The 16,830-nt window shown below is 44.9% G+C and overlaps 1 protein-coding gene across 1 annotated transcript; it reads right to left on the bottom strand.

Moving 5' to 3' along the window:
- Positions 1–1,055: 1,055 nt before the first annotated feature.
- Positions 1,056–16,030, bottom strand: LOC138090323 (patched domain-containing protein 3-like). Its single transcript, XM_068985810.1, has 4 exons — positions 15,074–16,030; positions 13,870–13,991; positions 5,025–5,170; positions 1,056–2,560 (listed from the first exon to the last, which is right to left on the bottom strand). Exons 1-4 carry the CDS (start codon positions 16,028–16,030, stop codon positions 1,056–1,058), a joined length of 2,730 nt encoding a protein of 909 aa, XP_068841911.1.
- Between the last annotated feature and the right edge of the window lie 800 nt (positions 16,031–16,830).

Consider the following 16,830-nt stretch of genomic DNA (forward strand, 5'->3'; position numbering starts at 1 on the left):
ATAAAGAATGTAAATATAAAACTAGTCGCTTTGAGAAGAAAATATAGATGATTTTTTGTAATCTTGGATTAGGCAAAGATTTCTCAGAAAATACTAACCATAAAAAAAGAGATAAATTTGATTCCAAGACTTTAAAAACTTCTGTTCATCAAAACACACCATTAAGAGAATGCATAGAAAGACCCCAGACTAGGAGAATAAATAATAGCTACACTTTACACAATAATGCATATGAGAAGTACAATGAGAATGATATTTCATTGTAGAGTATGATACATAAAATGTCTGAATTCCAGGCATAAACTACTAATGATGAAATAAAAGGACAGATAATTGGAAAGTTATGCTTGATTGTATAGACTATAATAAAAATGAAAACACGTCTTAATTTAGTAAAAATATTTTAATGTGAGACATTAATTTTTCTCAGGATATTTTAAATAACATTTTAAAACAGTATTTACAAGCCAAGGAAACATGCCTGTGTTTTTAGTTTATTGACTATTCTTAATAGTGCATTTTCATCAGATTGGATTGGGCCAATCAGGAATTCTATAATTGGTCTTTGATTTGTTAGTGGCTCTTCAAAGGCTATGGTTTTTCCTGTGGTCATGTATGGATGTGAGAGTTGGACTCTGAAGAAGGCTGAGCGCCAAAGAATTGATGCTTTTGAGCTGTGGTGTTGGAGAAGACTCTTGAGAGTCCCTTGGACTGCAAGGAGATCCAACCAGTCCATTCTGAAGGAGACCAACCCTGGGATTTCTTTGGAAGGAATGATGCTAAAGCTGAAACTCCAGTACTTTGGCCACCTCATGCGAAGAGTTGACTCACTGGAAAAGAGTCTGATGCTGGGAGGGATTGGGGGCAGGAGGAGAAGGGGACGACCGAGGATGAGATGGCTGGATGGCATCACGGACTCGATGGACGTGAGTCTGAGTGAACTCCGGGAGTTGGTGATGGACAGGGAGGCCTGGCGTGCTGCAATTCACGGGGTCGCAAAGAGTCGGACACGACTGAGTGACTGAACTGACTGACTGACCAATTCAAAGTAACTTTCAAAAAAAGGTTAAGAATACTGGGATAAAAATTAGGCCATGAGCAGCTCCAAATACCATCACAAGAAACATAATCTTGAAAAACGTCCTGAAGATGTACGCTTTAGCTGCAGACAAGACACACACCCCTATTACTGTTGAAACCGCACTTTGTAACACAGGGTACCCTAACAGGTACAGCGCCTCAATGGCTTTGTGGTTTGCTGAGGGCTCTGAACTGGAGACAAATGCATAGGAAATGTGAGCAGCAAAGTCAAAAGAAAACCCTATACAGATGACAAGATTAATCATGGATATGGAGTCAAGGTTGACATTCCAGAACGCCATAAAACCCGTGACACCCACAATCACAGAAGCAATAGCAAAAGTTACCCACAAAGAGCACAGGGGATGAGGAATTAATAATAAGGAAATGATGAACATAGCTGCTGACGCAACAACCACATTTCGAACAGTGTTTTCTACTATTGCAGAAAACTGGTCAAAATATATGAATGCCGGGTTGTACACCATTAGGGGCACGTCACACTTCTCAGCCATGTCTCGGAACTGGAGTAACATCAGCTTCTTATTGGTTGAAGAAGAAATGCCCATGCTTTGAATGAAGGCCCGGGAACAAACGATCTCCTGTGATGATGTTATATTAATATCATATGCAAAGAGTGGAAATTCCATTAAGAAAGTGGGAATAGTGCTTAGAAACACGGTCTTATCATTTATATCCTGACGGAGGTTCTCCATGTAATTTACATATTCTCGTAACCAAAACTCTGTCAGGTTTTCATCTACATACTCACTGTTTTCAAAGTCCGCCAGACATTTCTCCAGTCTTTGCCTCGCATCTTTATCCCAGTAGTCAAGAACCTCAGTAACGATTACCATAACCCTGGGGCCATAAGTAGAAAAATGTTCTTCTTCTACATTAAAATATGGTATGATGTAGGAGTCGTCACTTGCCAAGTTTCGGAGGTCTAAACCTTCCTCCACTCGGAAACACCCATATACACTAGTTATGATGTACGAAACGTATAGGAGCACTACAAAAATCTTGGACTTGGTGCTTGTGAGCAAAGGACCAAAGTAGTCTCTAAAGAACAGATTCATCGGATGGGTGCCGGCTTTCCATCCATCCTGGAGGGGACGGCCTGGGAGGCAGCAGGGCTTTCTGAGCAAGGGACATTGCTGGCCAGGCGCGCCTGGCTTCTCCAGCCAGCGCAGACAGGCCCCTTCTCTCTTCCCGTCCAGGGCCATGCATGCTCCGAAGCAGGTGACGCTGTACAAGTAGCAGAAGAGCAGGGTGGTCCCCGTGTAGACGCAGAAGTACTGCACGGACTGGAAGGAGGACATGACTCCTGTGTAGAAGGCCAGGACGTTGGTGAGCGTGGTGATCGTAATGGACACTGCCACTTGTGAGTAGGCATCAGACATCCGCTCGCTGATGCTGTCCGCGAGGCTGGTCTTCTGCCAGGCAGAAATCATGATGAACATGTCATCGACCCCAACACCTGTTAGAGAAAGAAACAGAGTCTTCGTACTTTTTAACATCCACTGAAGATTAACCCGACCCGCTCACACCGCTTCCTCTGCCCGTCTCCCAAGGCCTCCTTGACACTGCGGAGTCTGTGTTTGGACCCTGCTTTCTCTGGCGCCTTCTCTGGTTGCCTCTGAATCCACAGCACGACTCTTCACCCCTTGCTCTGTAATAGCTGCACTCTGCCCACACAGCACAGCGCACTCTACTCCTAGCCACCACTCAGGTGCTTCGTGAAGAGCCAGGAAACCCGGCTGCCTGCGTGTTAGGCGAAGCAGTGTTAGCCACGCATCTCTGGTCCCATCAGAACATTCGAGGGACCATTTTCTCTCACAAACCATTTTACTCTGAGGCACTAATACTGAGTTAGCATCCCGTTGTTTAAAACATGAGCTGGATTTATCTGCTCTCCACTTAGCATCTAGCTGTCAATGCGGTATGATTTTAAAGGCACCCCATAGTTTGTACACACACACACACACACACACACACACACACACACACACACAGATACATACACATGTAGTTTCCATTAGTCTGGTTCTGACACCCAGAACGCTGTCATTCAAACTTCACTTGCCCAGGTTAAGGCATTATGTCAGTAAAATGCAGGCACTCTTGAGATCAGAACTATGCACCAGAGCAAACCGTAAGGATCCTTTACATAGTAAGTGAATGCTAAAGTAACCAGCCTCTCTCACAGTGACGCTTCCGGCTTGATCTGGATAAAGAGGCCAGGAGCGCATCTGAGGACTCTGAAGCGGCCGCAGAAGCTTAGGAGAGGAGGACTGCAGAGGAGAAAGGGGAAACCAGGCCGCCTAAGCACGCTGCAGATGACTTCACTTCCCTCGAGCTCCCACCGCTTCCACTCCTGTACGCCTGTTTCTGTGTGCATTGACACAAAGTCGATGCTTGGAACTGAACGCGGATTGGTTTTAATATCGACCTTGGACGGTCTTCGCAGGCTACACGGAAAGGCACCGGGAACGGCACTTTGCCTCTGGTTTGGATGCTCTGTGTGTTTGGTCTGGCAGAAGGCCTGCAGTGACGCAGGCTTGTGCAGCCCGTCACAAACCGCATCCTGGCATGCCCCCCACAGCCAGCTTTCTGGATTTCGCTTGCATTCAGCTGGATGAAGGGCAAGAATCCGAACTACTAAGGCCCACAAATAAACTCACTGATATGGAACAGGTATTTAAAAACCGGCTGTATTATTTATGGAACTTGGTTCAGAAACTGTCCTCACACATTTCTTGAGCTACTGAAATCACAGCCCGCCCTCCCCACCACATGCAGCCCTACACTCACATGTCTATGTATATACAGATAATATGAAGGCGTTGATATGAAGTCAGTTGTCTACACATCAGCTGCTATGGCTGTGGGGACACTGAGTGTGTAAGCGTGAGTGTGTGCTAGGAAGGCACACACCCAGTGCACAGTTCCTCCCCCATCTCCCCTAGGAAGCCAATTATTAATTCTTCCAAGTTTTCCACCCAAAATAGAAAGATATCTGCCTTCTTATATTTATTGTAAAATAAATCCTGAAAGTACAGGCAAATACAAAGAAAACCTTTAAACAACTGTAATTCTACCTGTCAAGGACAATCCTTGCTAATATTTTAAGTATTATCTATCCGAATTTGCTCTATACAAATATATACACACATTTGTGTATCTCTCTGTTTTAAACATCTTGTCTCATAACCAGCATTTTTCATTTAACACTTTATATTTGCCTCTTTTGAAAGACTGAATGTGATTCCAGAACTTTAGTGTGGTCTGAGCAGACCGATCCCATGTTGATAAAGGATTAGTTTGTTTCTCTTTTTCCCTGTTCTAAATCACACTAAAACGAACATGCTCATTCATTTTGTGAAAACCCATCCAATGACTAGAACAAACTCCCAGAAGTGGAGTTGGCAGGTCGAAGGGACTCCATTAAAAATTTTTAAGTCTTTTGATTTGTTGCAAAGTTATATCTTAAAAGTGCACCAATTAACAAATCTCCCTCAGCAGAATATGAGAGAGTTCACTTGCATACAACCTTCCCCAAACCTTCAATCTTGCTATAATATTCATTAATCTAATAAGAAGACAAAGTATCTCACTTTTGGTTTAACTTGCATCCCTTGATGTGATTACACAAGGTCAAATATTTCTTTCTTACATTTTCAATGATCAGCATTTTGGATTCTCTGTGTGTGTGTGTGAAACGCCTGTTCACGTCCGTCGTCTGTGTTTTTCCATTTGGGGCACCAGATTTTTCCAACTCTAAAGGCATAAAATTCCATTTCGTTTTCTCTCCTGATCCCTCATTTTGGGTCTGTAGAGTCACCTGCATATAACTATTCTGCCTGATCTAACACAGCACCCTTCCTTTCCCACCCCGCACCCCCACATGCACAATGTGCAGCCTCGTGCTTCGTTTTACTCACCGAGGATAAGAAACGGTGAATTCGCGACTATGAGCACAAAGGGCACCCCGACGTACAACATCAGGCCGAAGCTGCTCACCACGGCCAGGCCGGTGGAGATGACTCCGAAGACCGCGACCCACATTTTGTTGCGTACACAGTCACACCTGTAAATTTGGAGGGAAAAGTCATGGAACTTGAGTGGTAGCTTCCATACTGAAATTCCAGCAATTTGTAACATTCTTGACTCGGACACCTCTTCAGAGCCCTCTTGGACAATAATCCCCATAGCTGTCTGCTAGAGAACTTTAATTTCCGGACACTAGCCCCGATCAACTGAACAAAAACAAAGGGCGGTGAGGGGTGGGGGGTGGGGTGGGGACAGAAAAGTTGGGAATGTGTACTTTTACCAAACTATACTGGTTGATTCTTATGCAGTGAGCCAAGCATGAATCCACCGACTGGCCTTTCAGAACTGCAAAAAGATACTAAAACATTGCAAATAGGTAATTGCATTCTGATCTCCACAGGCATGTGAGTAGAAGCAAGCAGTATGAAAGTGCCCACGTCGAGGTATCTTCTCACCCACTTATGACTCCCATTAGCCATAAACACAATCCCAAATACCTCCTGTATGTCAGAGCTGGTTTAATGTATATTGTGGCTAACAGAAAGGATGAAAGCCTCCTTCTGAAAGTTGTTCATGTTCTCCTCTCCTAAAGAAGTGTGCTCTGGAAAGCCTCCTTCTGAAAGTTTTTCATGTTCTTCTCTGCTAAAGAAGTGTGCTCTGGGAAAGCCTCCTTCCTAAAGTTTTCATGTTCTCCTCTGCTAAAGAAGTGTGCTCTGGGAAAGCCTTCTTCCTAAAGTTTTCATGTTCTCCTCTGCTAAAGAAGTGTGCTCTGGAAAGCCTCCTTCTGAAAGCTGTTCATGTTCTTCTCTGCTAAAGAAGTGTGCTCTAGGAAAGCCTCCTTCTGAAAGTTTTCACGTTCTCCTTTGCTAAAGAAGTGTGCTCTGGGAAAGAGGCTGTGTGTGCGCGTGTGTGCTCAGCCAATTCAGTTGTGTCTGACTGCTTGTGGCCCTGTGGACTGTAGCCCACTAGGCTCCTCTGTCCACGGGAGTCTCCAGGCAGGAGCAGTGGAGTAGGTCGCCATGCCTTCCCCCTAGGGGATCTTCCCCACCCAGGGATCAAACCTATGTTTCCTGAGTCTCCTGCATTGCAGGCAGATGCTTTACCACTGAGCCACCAGGGAAGCCCCAGAAAAGTGGCCGCTGCTGCTGCTAAGCCGTGTCAGTCATGTCCGACTCTGTGCGACCCCATAGACGGCAGCCCACGAGGCTCCTCCGTCCATGGGATTCTCCAGGCAAGAGTATTGGAGTGGGTTGCTATTGCCTTCTCCAAGAAAAGTGGTTACTAATTGCAAAAAAAAAAAAAAAGTAATGTATACTCCATTTTGAATAACACAACTTATGTCTATTTCTTGGTTGGACCAACAAAAATGGGGATATAGATGCAGCATTTCAAAAAGACTGGATTTAACACTTTAACTCCCCAACAACCACAACTGAGCATTTTAAAGTACTGACGACAATCTCTAGGTTTCTGTTCTACTTCATCGCCAACTGCGTCAAAACAAATGACTGATAGCTGCCTCTAGAAACGTTTAGTAGGAGAGAGAAACAGTCTGGTTTGAAGGCTAGGAAAGTCAACTATGGAAATGGAGCTGCTGATTCCCCAAAAGCAAGACTATAACTGAAGACCTTATTCATGCAAGGCCACATTAAAACAACCAAACTTTCTTATTAAAACAACTATGTGTGCCTGTATTTCACTTTTTCTCAAACTGCTGGTGCTATCTGTTAAACTCAGGGCCCCAAATCAACACAGATACACGCACCAAAACAAAAGCATTTTGTTTTGATCACAAAACAAGATTTGATTACAACCAATACTTTCTTGTGGACTTCTCTAGAGCTCAGATGGCAAAGAATTTGCCTGCAATGCAGGAGATCTGGGTTCAATCCCGGGGTCAGGAAGATCTCCTGGAGAAGGAAATGGCAAGCCACTCCAGTATTCTTGCCTGGAGAATCCCATGGACAGGGAGGCCTGGTGGGTACAGACCCTGGGGTCACATAGAGTCAGACACGATTAAGTGACTAACACATACACACAATACTTTCTTCAAGCAACAATACTGGTTTACAAGAGTTTAAGATAAAAATAACACAAATGAACCTTGAAATCAGAAAGGCTAACAGGATAAAAGCTACGTGTGACACGCTCAGCCCTGTCTCCTCTTTCTGGTTTCCGGACTGTTGGCATGCACTTTTCAGAGGGTGGAGGGAGTGAAGCACAGTATTGGCTAGAGTGACTTGACTTTGACCAGTCGCTGTGTCGGCTGTCTAAATGATCCTTATTTCAGCGTCCAACAGGCAACAGAAGCTGTGAATGCAGAGCACCGGTGAGCACACTCGCAGGTTTTCTGGTCTCCAGGAAGGGCTTTGGTTAAGCAGCGTATCAGAGTGACTTAGGAGAGTCTCAGAACTTTAGACTCCTGCAGTCTGGGCACACAGCTCTGCAGACTCTGATCTACAGTTTGTAGGGAAGTTGCAGAATCCATGTGTCTAAAAATTTCTTCATGTGATTCCAGTGCTCAGGCTGACTTGGGAATCGCTGGCAGCAAAGTGACCAATTGAAACAGCTCACTAGCCACACATTAAAGACGGCGTGAGACAGGAGGTCCCTGGCGGTGCAATGGCTAGGACACCTCAGCGCTTCCATTGCCAGGGCCTGGGTTTGGCCAAAAAAAAAAAGGTATAAATGGATGAAAGGAAGGATAATAGCTCTAACATACACAGAATATTAAATACCCAGACAATAGAAGTAAGTCCTTCCTTGTCAGCAATTATTTTAAATCTAAACAGATTAAACTTTCCAATCAAAAAGCAGATATTGTCAGAATGGATAAAACAGCATGATTCAACTATATGCTATTTATAAGGGATTCACTTTAGATCCATAGATTGGTAAGAGGCCTGAGCTAGATTCTCCATGTGAATAGCAACCAAAGGGGATGGGGTGCCCGCACTGATAACAGACAGAGTAGACTGCTCCAAAAGCTGTTGGAAGTTTTGAGACGGAAGGAATCACATATTCATAAACGGGCCAATTAGTCAAGAAGATGTAACAACTATGAACATGAATGGCCCTCGTAACAGCGACCCAAGACATATGAAGCAAATACTAACAGTGTTATAGAGAGAAACACGTAGCTCCACAATAATAGTTGGAAAGTTCAATACCTCCCTTTCAATAATGGGTAAAGCATCTAGGCAGATAATCTATAAGGAAAATGAAAACATACAAAATACCACAAAACTTACGAGGTGTAGTGACACCAGTGCCCAGAGGCAAGTTTATGCTGCATTAAAAACAGAGAAAAGACCTCAAACCACTTTGTGGATTTAGACCCTTGTGGAGCCAGAAAAAGAGAAGACCCAACACGGAGCTGACAGGAGGGGTAAAATAAGAACATGGTAAATACATTGGAGAAGGAAATGGCACCCACTCCAGTGTTCTTGCCTGGAGAATCCCAGGGACAGGGGAGCCTGGTGGGCTGCCGTCTATGGGGTCGCACAGAGTCGGACACGACTGAAGTGACTTAGCAGCAGCAGCAGAGAAAACTAGCAAAGCCAAAAGTTGGTTATCAAAAAAAAAAATCAACAAAATGGAAAGACATTTATTTAGAGTGATAAAGGGGAAAAATACAAGTAACTAAATGAGACATGAAAATGGGGAGTTCACTACTGGATTTACAGAAACAGAAAGGATTTAAGACATTACTATAAGCAACCTATGCCAAGAAACTGGATAACCTAGATAAAATACACAAATTCCCAGAAATACACAAAGACCTCAGCTGACTCAAGATGAAACTCTCCACAGAACATGTAAAAGGACTGATGCATAGTCAAGAACCGTACCTCACCTGCAAAATAAAGTCCAGTCTTGATGGCTTCACTAGTGCATTTAATCAAATATGTAAAGAAGAATTAACACCAATCCTTTTCAAACCCTTCCAAAAAAACTGAAAGGAAGGAAACACTTCCTAACTCTTTTGATGAGGCCATGATTACACTGATCTCAGTGTCACACTAAGGTACCACAGTTCAGTTCAGTTCAGTCGCTCCGTCGTGTCCGACTCTTGGCGACCCCATGAATCGCAGCACTCCAGGCCTCCCTGTTCATCACCATCTCCCGGAGTTCACTCAGACTCACGTCCATCGAGTCCGTGATGCCATCCAGCCATCTCATCCTCTGTCGCCCCCTTCTCCTCCTGCCCCTAATCCCTCCCAGCATCAGAGTCTTCTCCAATGAGTCAACTCTTCCCATGAGGTGGCCAAAGTACTGGAGCTTCAGCTTTAGTATCATTCCTTCCAAAGAAATCCCAGGGCTGATCTCCTTCAGAATGGACTGGTTGGATCTCCTTGCAGTCCAAGGGACTCTCAAGAGTCTTCTCCAACACCACAGTTCAAAAGCATCAATTCTTCGGCGCTCAGCCTTCTTCAGAGTCCAACTCTCACATCCATACATAACCACAGGAAAAACCATAGCCTTGACTAGATGGACCTTAGTCAGCAAAGTAATGTCTCTGGTTTTGAATATGCTATCTAGGTTGGTCATAACTTTTCTTCCAAGGAGTGAGTGTCTTTTAATTTCATGGCTGCAATCACCATCTGCAGTGATTTTGGAGCCCCCTCAAAATAAAGTCTGACCCTGTTTCCACTGTTTCCCTATCTATTTCCATGAAGTGATGGGACCAGATGCCATGATCTTTGTTTTCTGAATGTTGAGCTTTAAGCCAACTTTTTCAGTCTCTCCTCTTTCACTTTCATCGAGAGGCTTTTTAGCTCCTCTTCACTTTCTGCCATAAGGGTGGTGTCATCTGCATATCCGAGGTTATTGATATTTCTCCCGGCAATTTTGATTCCAGCTTGTGTTTCTTCCAGTCCAGCGTTTCTCATGATGTACTCTGCATATAAGTTAAATAAGCAGGGTGACAATATACAGCCTTGACGCACTCCTTTTCCTATTTGGAACCAGTCTGTTGTTCCATGTCCAGTTCTAACTGTTGCTTCCTGACCTGCATACAGATTTCTCAAGAGGCAGGTAAGGTGGTCTGGTATTCCCATCTCTCTCAGAATTTTCCACAGTTTCTTATGATCCACATAGTCAAAGGCTTTGGCATAGTCAATAAAGCAGAAATAGATGTTTTTTCTGGAACTCTCTTGCTTTTTCCATGATCCAGCAGATGTTGGCAATTTGATCTCTGGTTCCTCTGCCTTTTCTAAAACCAGCTTGAACATCAGGGAGTTCATGGTTCACGTATTGCTGAAGCCTGGCTTGGAGAATTTTGAGCATTACGTTACTAGCATGTGAGATGAGTGCAATTGTGTGGTAGTTTGAGCATTCTTTGGCATTGCCTTTCTTTGGAATTGGAATGAAAACGGACCTTTTCCAGTCCTGTGGCTACTGCTGAGTTTTCCAAATTTGCTGGCATATTGAATGCAGCACTTTCACAGCATCATCTTTCAGGATTTGAAATAGCTCCACTGAAATTCCATCACCTCCACTAGCTTTGTTCATAGTGATGCTTTCTAAGGCCCACTTGACTTCACTTTCCAAGATGTCTGGCTCTAGATTAGTGATCACATCATCATGATTATCTGGGTCGTGAAAATCTTTTTTTTTTTTTACAGTTCTTCCGTGTATTCTTGCCACCTCTTCTTAATATCTTCTGCTTCTGTTCGGTCCATACCATTTCTGTCCTTTATCGAGCCCATCTTTGCATGAAATGTTCCCTTGGTATCTCTAATTTAAGGAAGCTACAAATAATACCTCTTATTAATATAGATAAAAAAATCCTCAACAAAATTCTAGCAAACACAATCCAATAAGCATATTAAAAGAAGCATACATCATGACCATATGGGATTTACCCCAGGAATGGAAGCATGGCTCAACACAGGAGCACCAATGTAACACAGCACAGTAACAGAACAAAGGGTAAGAAGCATCTGAATCTCTCAAAAGGCACAGAAAAGGCACTTGACAAAACCCAATGTCTTTTCATGATAAAAACTCTCGAAAACAAGGAATGGAAGGAAAGTGCCTCAAAATTATAAAGGCAATTTTGAAAACTGCAAGCTAACGTTATACTCAATGGTGAAAAAAGAAAGCTTTCCCTCTAAGATCAGGAACAAGATAAGGACGGCCACTTTCATCAGCGATATTCAAAGATGCACTAGAGGTGCTTGTCAGAGCGATTAGACAGGACTTTGAAATTAAAGGAATTCAAACTGGAAAGGAAGAGCTGTAACTCTCTTCTCACAGATTATATGATCCTACATATGAAAACTCCAATGAATCCAGAGGAAGCCACTAAAGTCAGAAAACAAATGCAGTAAAGCTGCAAGATGCGACACCAACACACAGGACTCAGTTGCTCCCACCCCTGTGCAATGAGCAACCCCAAAGAAATTAAGAAAGTGATTTCATTTAGTGTTTAGAATAATGAAACACTTAGGGATACATTTAACCAAAGAGGTGAAAGTCTGGTACACGGAAAACTGCAAAACATCGGTGAAAGAAACTAAAAAAGACCTGAATTAATGGAAAGACTTTCACAGTCCATGGTGGGGAAGACTTAATATTGTCAAAATGACAATCTCGCCTAAGGTGATCTACACATTAAACACAACCTCTATCAAAATCCCAACAGCTTTTATTCAGAAATGTATAGGTCAATACTCAAATTCATACGGAATTACAAGGAGTCCTGGATATTCCAGAATAACCTTAAAAAGAAAAAATAAATGGACAACTGAGATCTCCAGATTTCAAAACTTATATAGCTACAGTATTTAAATCAAAGTGGTACTAGTATATGGACAGACATATAGACCAAGTAGAACTGAGCATCTAAAAATAAATCCATTTATCTACAGGCCATTGATTTTTGACAAGGATGCCAAATCCAATCAACTGGGAAAGAGCAGTCTTTTCAACAAATGGCACCTGGATGACTGGATTTCCACAGGAACAAGAATGAAGTTGGACCCCTACTTCACATCACATACGACTATGATCACAAACATCGCAGCCAGAACCACGAAACTCTAGAAGGAAACGGAGAGCAGCCACACATGCCCTCGCTTGTCGATGGGAGCTTAGATGCGACACCGAGAGCACGAGCAGAAGCGATGAGGGCAAACAAGCTGGGCTTCATCTGCACTGAAGCCTTTGTACGTTGAAGGGCATTATCGAGAAAGTGGAGAGATAATCCACAGAGTGAGAGAAGATATTTGCAAATTATAGAACTTGATAAGGATTTAACATCCAAAACATATTCTCAACAACAACAGGACTCAACAATAAAAGGACAAACAGCTTCCCTAAAAATGGACAAAGGTGGGAACTCCCTGGCAGCCCAGTGGTCAGAACTCCAGACTTTCACTGCCAAGGGCCTGGACCCAAGTTCAGCCTCCAGTCAGGGAAATGAGATGCTTCAAGCCTTGGGGCACAGCCAAAAAAAGGGCAAAGGACTTGAATAGACATTTCTTCATAGAGGATATGCCTGCGTGCTCAGTAGCTCAGCTGTCTGACTCCTTGTGACCCCTAGCCACCAAGCTCTTCTGTTCATGAAATCTTCCAGGCAAGAATACCAGAGTGAGTTACCATTTCCTTCTCCAGGGCATTTTCCCAACACAGGGGTCGAAACCAAGTCTCTTGCATTTCCTGCACCTGCAGGCAGGTTCTTTACCACGGCGCCACCTGGGGAGCTCCAAAGAAGACATACCAATAACCAATAACCACATTAAAAAGACAATCATGGTTAGGGTGTAGAGAAACTGGAAAACTGACACACTGTTGGTGGGATATAAAATGGTGTAGTCTCTGTGAAAAATCGTTCGGTGGTCCTTCAAAAAGCTAACCAGTGAATTATCATACAACCCACTAATGCCACTCCTAGGGATGTACTGGAAAGAACTGGAAACAGGAGCTTAGACAGAGATTCGGGCCCCATGGTTCACTGCAGTATTATTCACTAGCGTCCGAAGGTAAGAATATTCCAGTGCCATCAACAGGCAGGCAGATAAACAATCGTGGTCTATACATAAAATGGAGTATTATTCAGCCACATAGAGGAACTCATGCTACAGCACGGATAAGTGTTGAAAACATGGTAAGTGAAATAAATCAGTCACAAAAGGACAAATACCGTATGATTCCACTTATACAAAATCTCTAGAATAGGCAAATTCACGGAAACAGAAACTAGATTAAAAATTAGCCAAGACTTAGGGAAGACAGCAGGGAGTTATTACTTAATGGTTGCAGTGTTTGTTTGGGGCGACGGAAAATACTCATAAAGGGATAGCTGTGATGGCTGCACAACATTGATAGTGTGATTAATCCCACTGATCTGCACACTCAGAAATGGTTTTCGAAATGACACATTTTATGTTATAAATGTAATGCTGCTGCTAAAGTCACTTCAGTCGTGTCCGACTCTGTGCGACCCCATAGATGGCAGCCCACCAGGCTACCCCGTCCCTGGGATTCTCCAGGCAAGAACACTGGAGTGGGTTGCCATTTCCTTCTCCAATGCATGAAAGTGAAAAGTGTAAGTGAAGTCACTCAGTCGTGTCCGACTCTTAGCGACCCCATGGACTGTCCATCCCCCTCTGTCCATGGGATTTTCCAGGCAAGAGTACTGGAGTGGGGTGCCATCGCCTGCTCCACATTATATACATTATTACAATACAACATTTTTTAGAGTTTAAGAAGCTAATAAAGTTGTTTTACCTGCAGCATGACAAAATTGCAAATAATACGATTAGGAGGTAGGCCAGGTGAAACAAGGGGACCACCGTCCTGGAAGTTGCCTCAAACTCCAGTTTTCTGGAAAGTGATGAGAAGTAGACAACCTGCCACAGAAACACATTCAGGTAAATGGCGCTCAGCCCTGCCACTGCATGTGAGTCACACATGACATCAGAACACGACAATGTATTAATTCAAGCATTAAAACCCAGTGAAAAATCAAAATATATGGATTATGATTTTAGAATAAAGAAAGTAATAAAGATTTGCTTCTTGCCACAAAGATTTGCTTCTGGCATGCTTTTCAAAGTGTCTCTCAAAAAATCTAAAGTTTAAAACTTCTTAATACACAAAATCTGAATCATATAAAACTGTGAAAACATTAATAACTACAGACATTGTAACTTATTCTAAACTTCTATTCAGTCATTATCTTTTACTATTTTAATTGTACAAACATCATTTCAGACAGGCCTGGGTATTAAAAGGCTTTTCCCAGAAGATATCTTCTCATTTTCACCAGTTTTATTCACAGTATAAGGTTTGCCAGCCCCAAAATTACTGAACAGCTAATATGTGCCTGGCACTATGCTATAATTTACTTTTAAAATGCTCATCTTTCTCAAAAACATCATGGAACTTTTGTTTAAAGTTTTGCTTTTTTATTCCAATGAACTCCAAAGTTTAGGGGGCTCCCAGAAACAGCAAAGGCTTAAACTGAAAGTAAGAATTACAGAGAAATTTGAGCAGATAAACCAAACTAACCCTGAAGACCAACGTCTGTACTGAACAGGCCTACCCTGAGAATGCACCATTTGTGCTTTTGACCAGAATGTTACCAGGGATTTAAGATTTGTGGCATTCTTCTCTTTTTAAAGTCCTCTTTTGACTTTATTAAAAAAATTACTGTAGTACAGTTGAGTTACAATGTTGTGTTAGCTTCATGTGCACAGCAAAGGGAACCAGTGAGACACACATCCACTCTCTTCCACAATCTGCTGTGGCTTTCTTCAGTGTGCTGTTTTAAGAAAGCTGGGTTATGGATCGAATAAAGCAGAGCACACCTAGCTCCCAGTCAAGGGCTCTATCTGGCAATCTGGGAGTGCTGCTGCTGCGGTCTTTGGGACAGCTCCTCTTATCCCTCCCACCTTCTCCTGGCCTCCCATAAACCCCAGCCACTAGGCACCTGGATCTTCTTCAAGGCCAGACTCTTTTCAAAGCTGCCAAACTTCGTTAGGAAATGGATCGTCCATGCCTTGCTACGTTCATTTTCCTCTCCTTCACCTGTCTCCAGGTAGTACTGCAGCCGCATGGCTTTGGCCTGGAGGAGTGACTGGCTCGGCCCCAAGACAGTTCCTCCCAGGATGTTGGCCAGGGAGACGGTCTGACCGGCTGGGCTGTAGACGGGGAAGGTGATGGCTGTCAGGTTGAGGCCCCTGTTCCTCTTCCAGGCGAACAAGAGTGGGTTGGGGGGGACACAGGCGCCCTGGTTCTTGGCGCACACCTCGCTGTAGGGGATCTGGGTCCCGTGGCCCTGGGTCACAGTCAGAGCCTGCACCGCGTCGTCCACTTTGCTGATTTCCTCTAGGACGCCCGGCTCCAGCAGGGTCTCTGTGTCGGAGACCACGAGGAGGGAGGCATAAGGGACGTCGGTGCTCTTCCTGGAGACGGAGAAGACGAGGGAGTCGTTGGCGGTGAAATGTCCCTGCACGAAGCGCCGCTCGGCCTTGGCAGGGCTCCCGATCGGCGTGTACTGCTCCTCCAGGTCTTCATCCCCGTCGCGGGGCAGGTACATCAGGCCGCTGCCCAGGACGGCCGTTAGCGCCACCGGCAGCAGCAGGAAGACCCAGGGGTGCGCGCCCACCTTCCGGCCCAGCCGCTGGAAGGCCCGCGACAGCGGCGCCTCCAGGCAGTCGGTGCGGCAGCGGGGCCGCGAGGCCGGCGGGGGCGGGGGCTCTGCGCTCGGCCGGCCGCGCTCGGGCTCCCGGTGCTGACCCGCCGCCAAGGGCGGCTCCGGCTCCGGGCCAGGCCCTGCGGGCGGCCCGCTCTCTCCCTCCGGCCCCGGCCCCTGGGCCTCGGACCCAGGCCCTTGTCCTGCCTCCGGCTCCGGCTGGGGCGCAACCTTCGAGGGATTCAGGCTCATTTCCAGGAAGGAAAGCTCACGTTCTCAGCACGGCCGATCAGAAAGGAGCTGCGTACCGAGCCCGCTCTCCACCCACCAACGGTTTCCTGAAGTTCCAGCGCGTCTGTTTGACCCCAGGCTGCTCGCGCCCCCGGTGCTGGAGCGGCGTCGGCGGTCACGTGGTTCCGTTGAGGTCAGTTCGCGTCCGTGTGCGACCCCATGAACCACAGCACACCAGGCCTCCCTGTCCATCACCAACTCCCGGAGCTTACTCAAACTCATGTCCATTGAATAGGTGATGCCATCCAACCATCTCATCTTGTGTCGTCCCCTTCTCCTGCCTTCAATCTTTCCCAGCGTCAAATGAGTCAGCTCGTCACATCAGGTGGCCAAAGTATTGGAGTTCAGCTTCAGCATCAGTCCTTCCAATGAATATTCAGGACTGATCTCCTTTAGGATGGACTGGTTGAATCTCCTTGCAGTCCAGTGGAGTCTCAAGAGTCTTCTCCAACACCACAGTTCAGAAGCCTCAATTCTTTGGTGCTCAGCTTTCTTTACAGTCCAACTCTCACATCCATACATGACCACTGGAGAAACCATAGCTTTGACTAGAGGGACCTTTGTTGGCAAAGTAATGTCTCTGCTTTTTAATATGCTGTCTGGGTTGGTCATAACTTTTCTTCCAAGGAGTAAGCGTCTTCTAACTTCATGGCTGCAGTCACCATCTGCAGTGATTTTGGAGCCCCCCCCCCCAAAATAAAGTCTCTCACTGTTTCCATTGTTTCCCCATCTATTTGCCGTGTAGTGATGGGACCACATGC

The sequence above is a fragment of the Capricornis sumatraensis genome, chromosome 14 (assembly GCF_032405125.1).
Source record: "Capricornis sumatraensis isolate serow.1 chromosome 14, serow.2, whole genome shotgun sequence".
In the NCBI taxonomy this organism is placed as follows: domain Eukaryota; kingdom Metazoa; phylum Chordata; class Mammalia; order Artiodactyla; family Bovidae; genus Capricornis; species Capricornis sumatraensis.

Bases quoted from the DNA above. Each gene is read 5' to 3' on its own strand.
- LOC138090323 (XM_068985810.1), bottom strand. From the start codon at position 16,030: ATGAGCCTGAATCCCTCGAAGGTTGCGCCCCAGCCGGAGCCGGAGGCA. The intron at 13,992-15,073 runs GTGCCTAGTGGC...TTTCTGTGGCAG, and splicing joins TGGCCTTGAAGAAGATCCAG to GTTGTCTACTTCTCATCACT. The intron at 5,171-13,869 runs GTAAAACAACTT...CCAAATTTACAG, and splicing joins GCAATTTTGTCATGCTGCAG to GTGTGACTGTGTACGCAACA.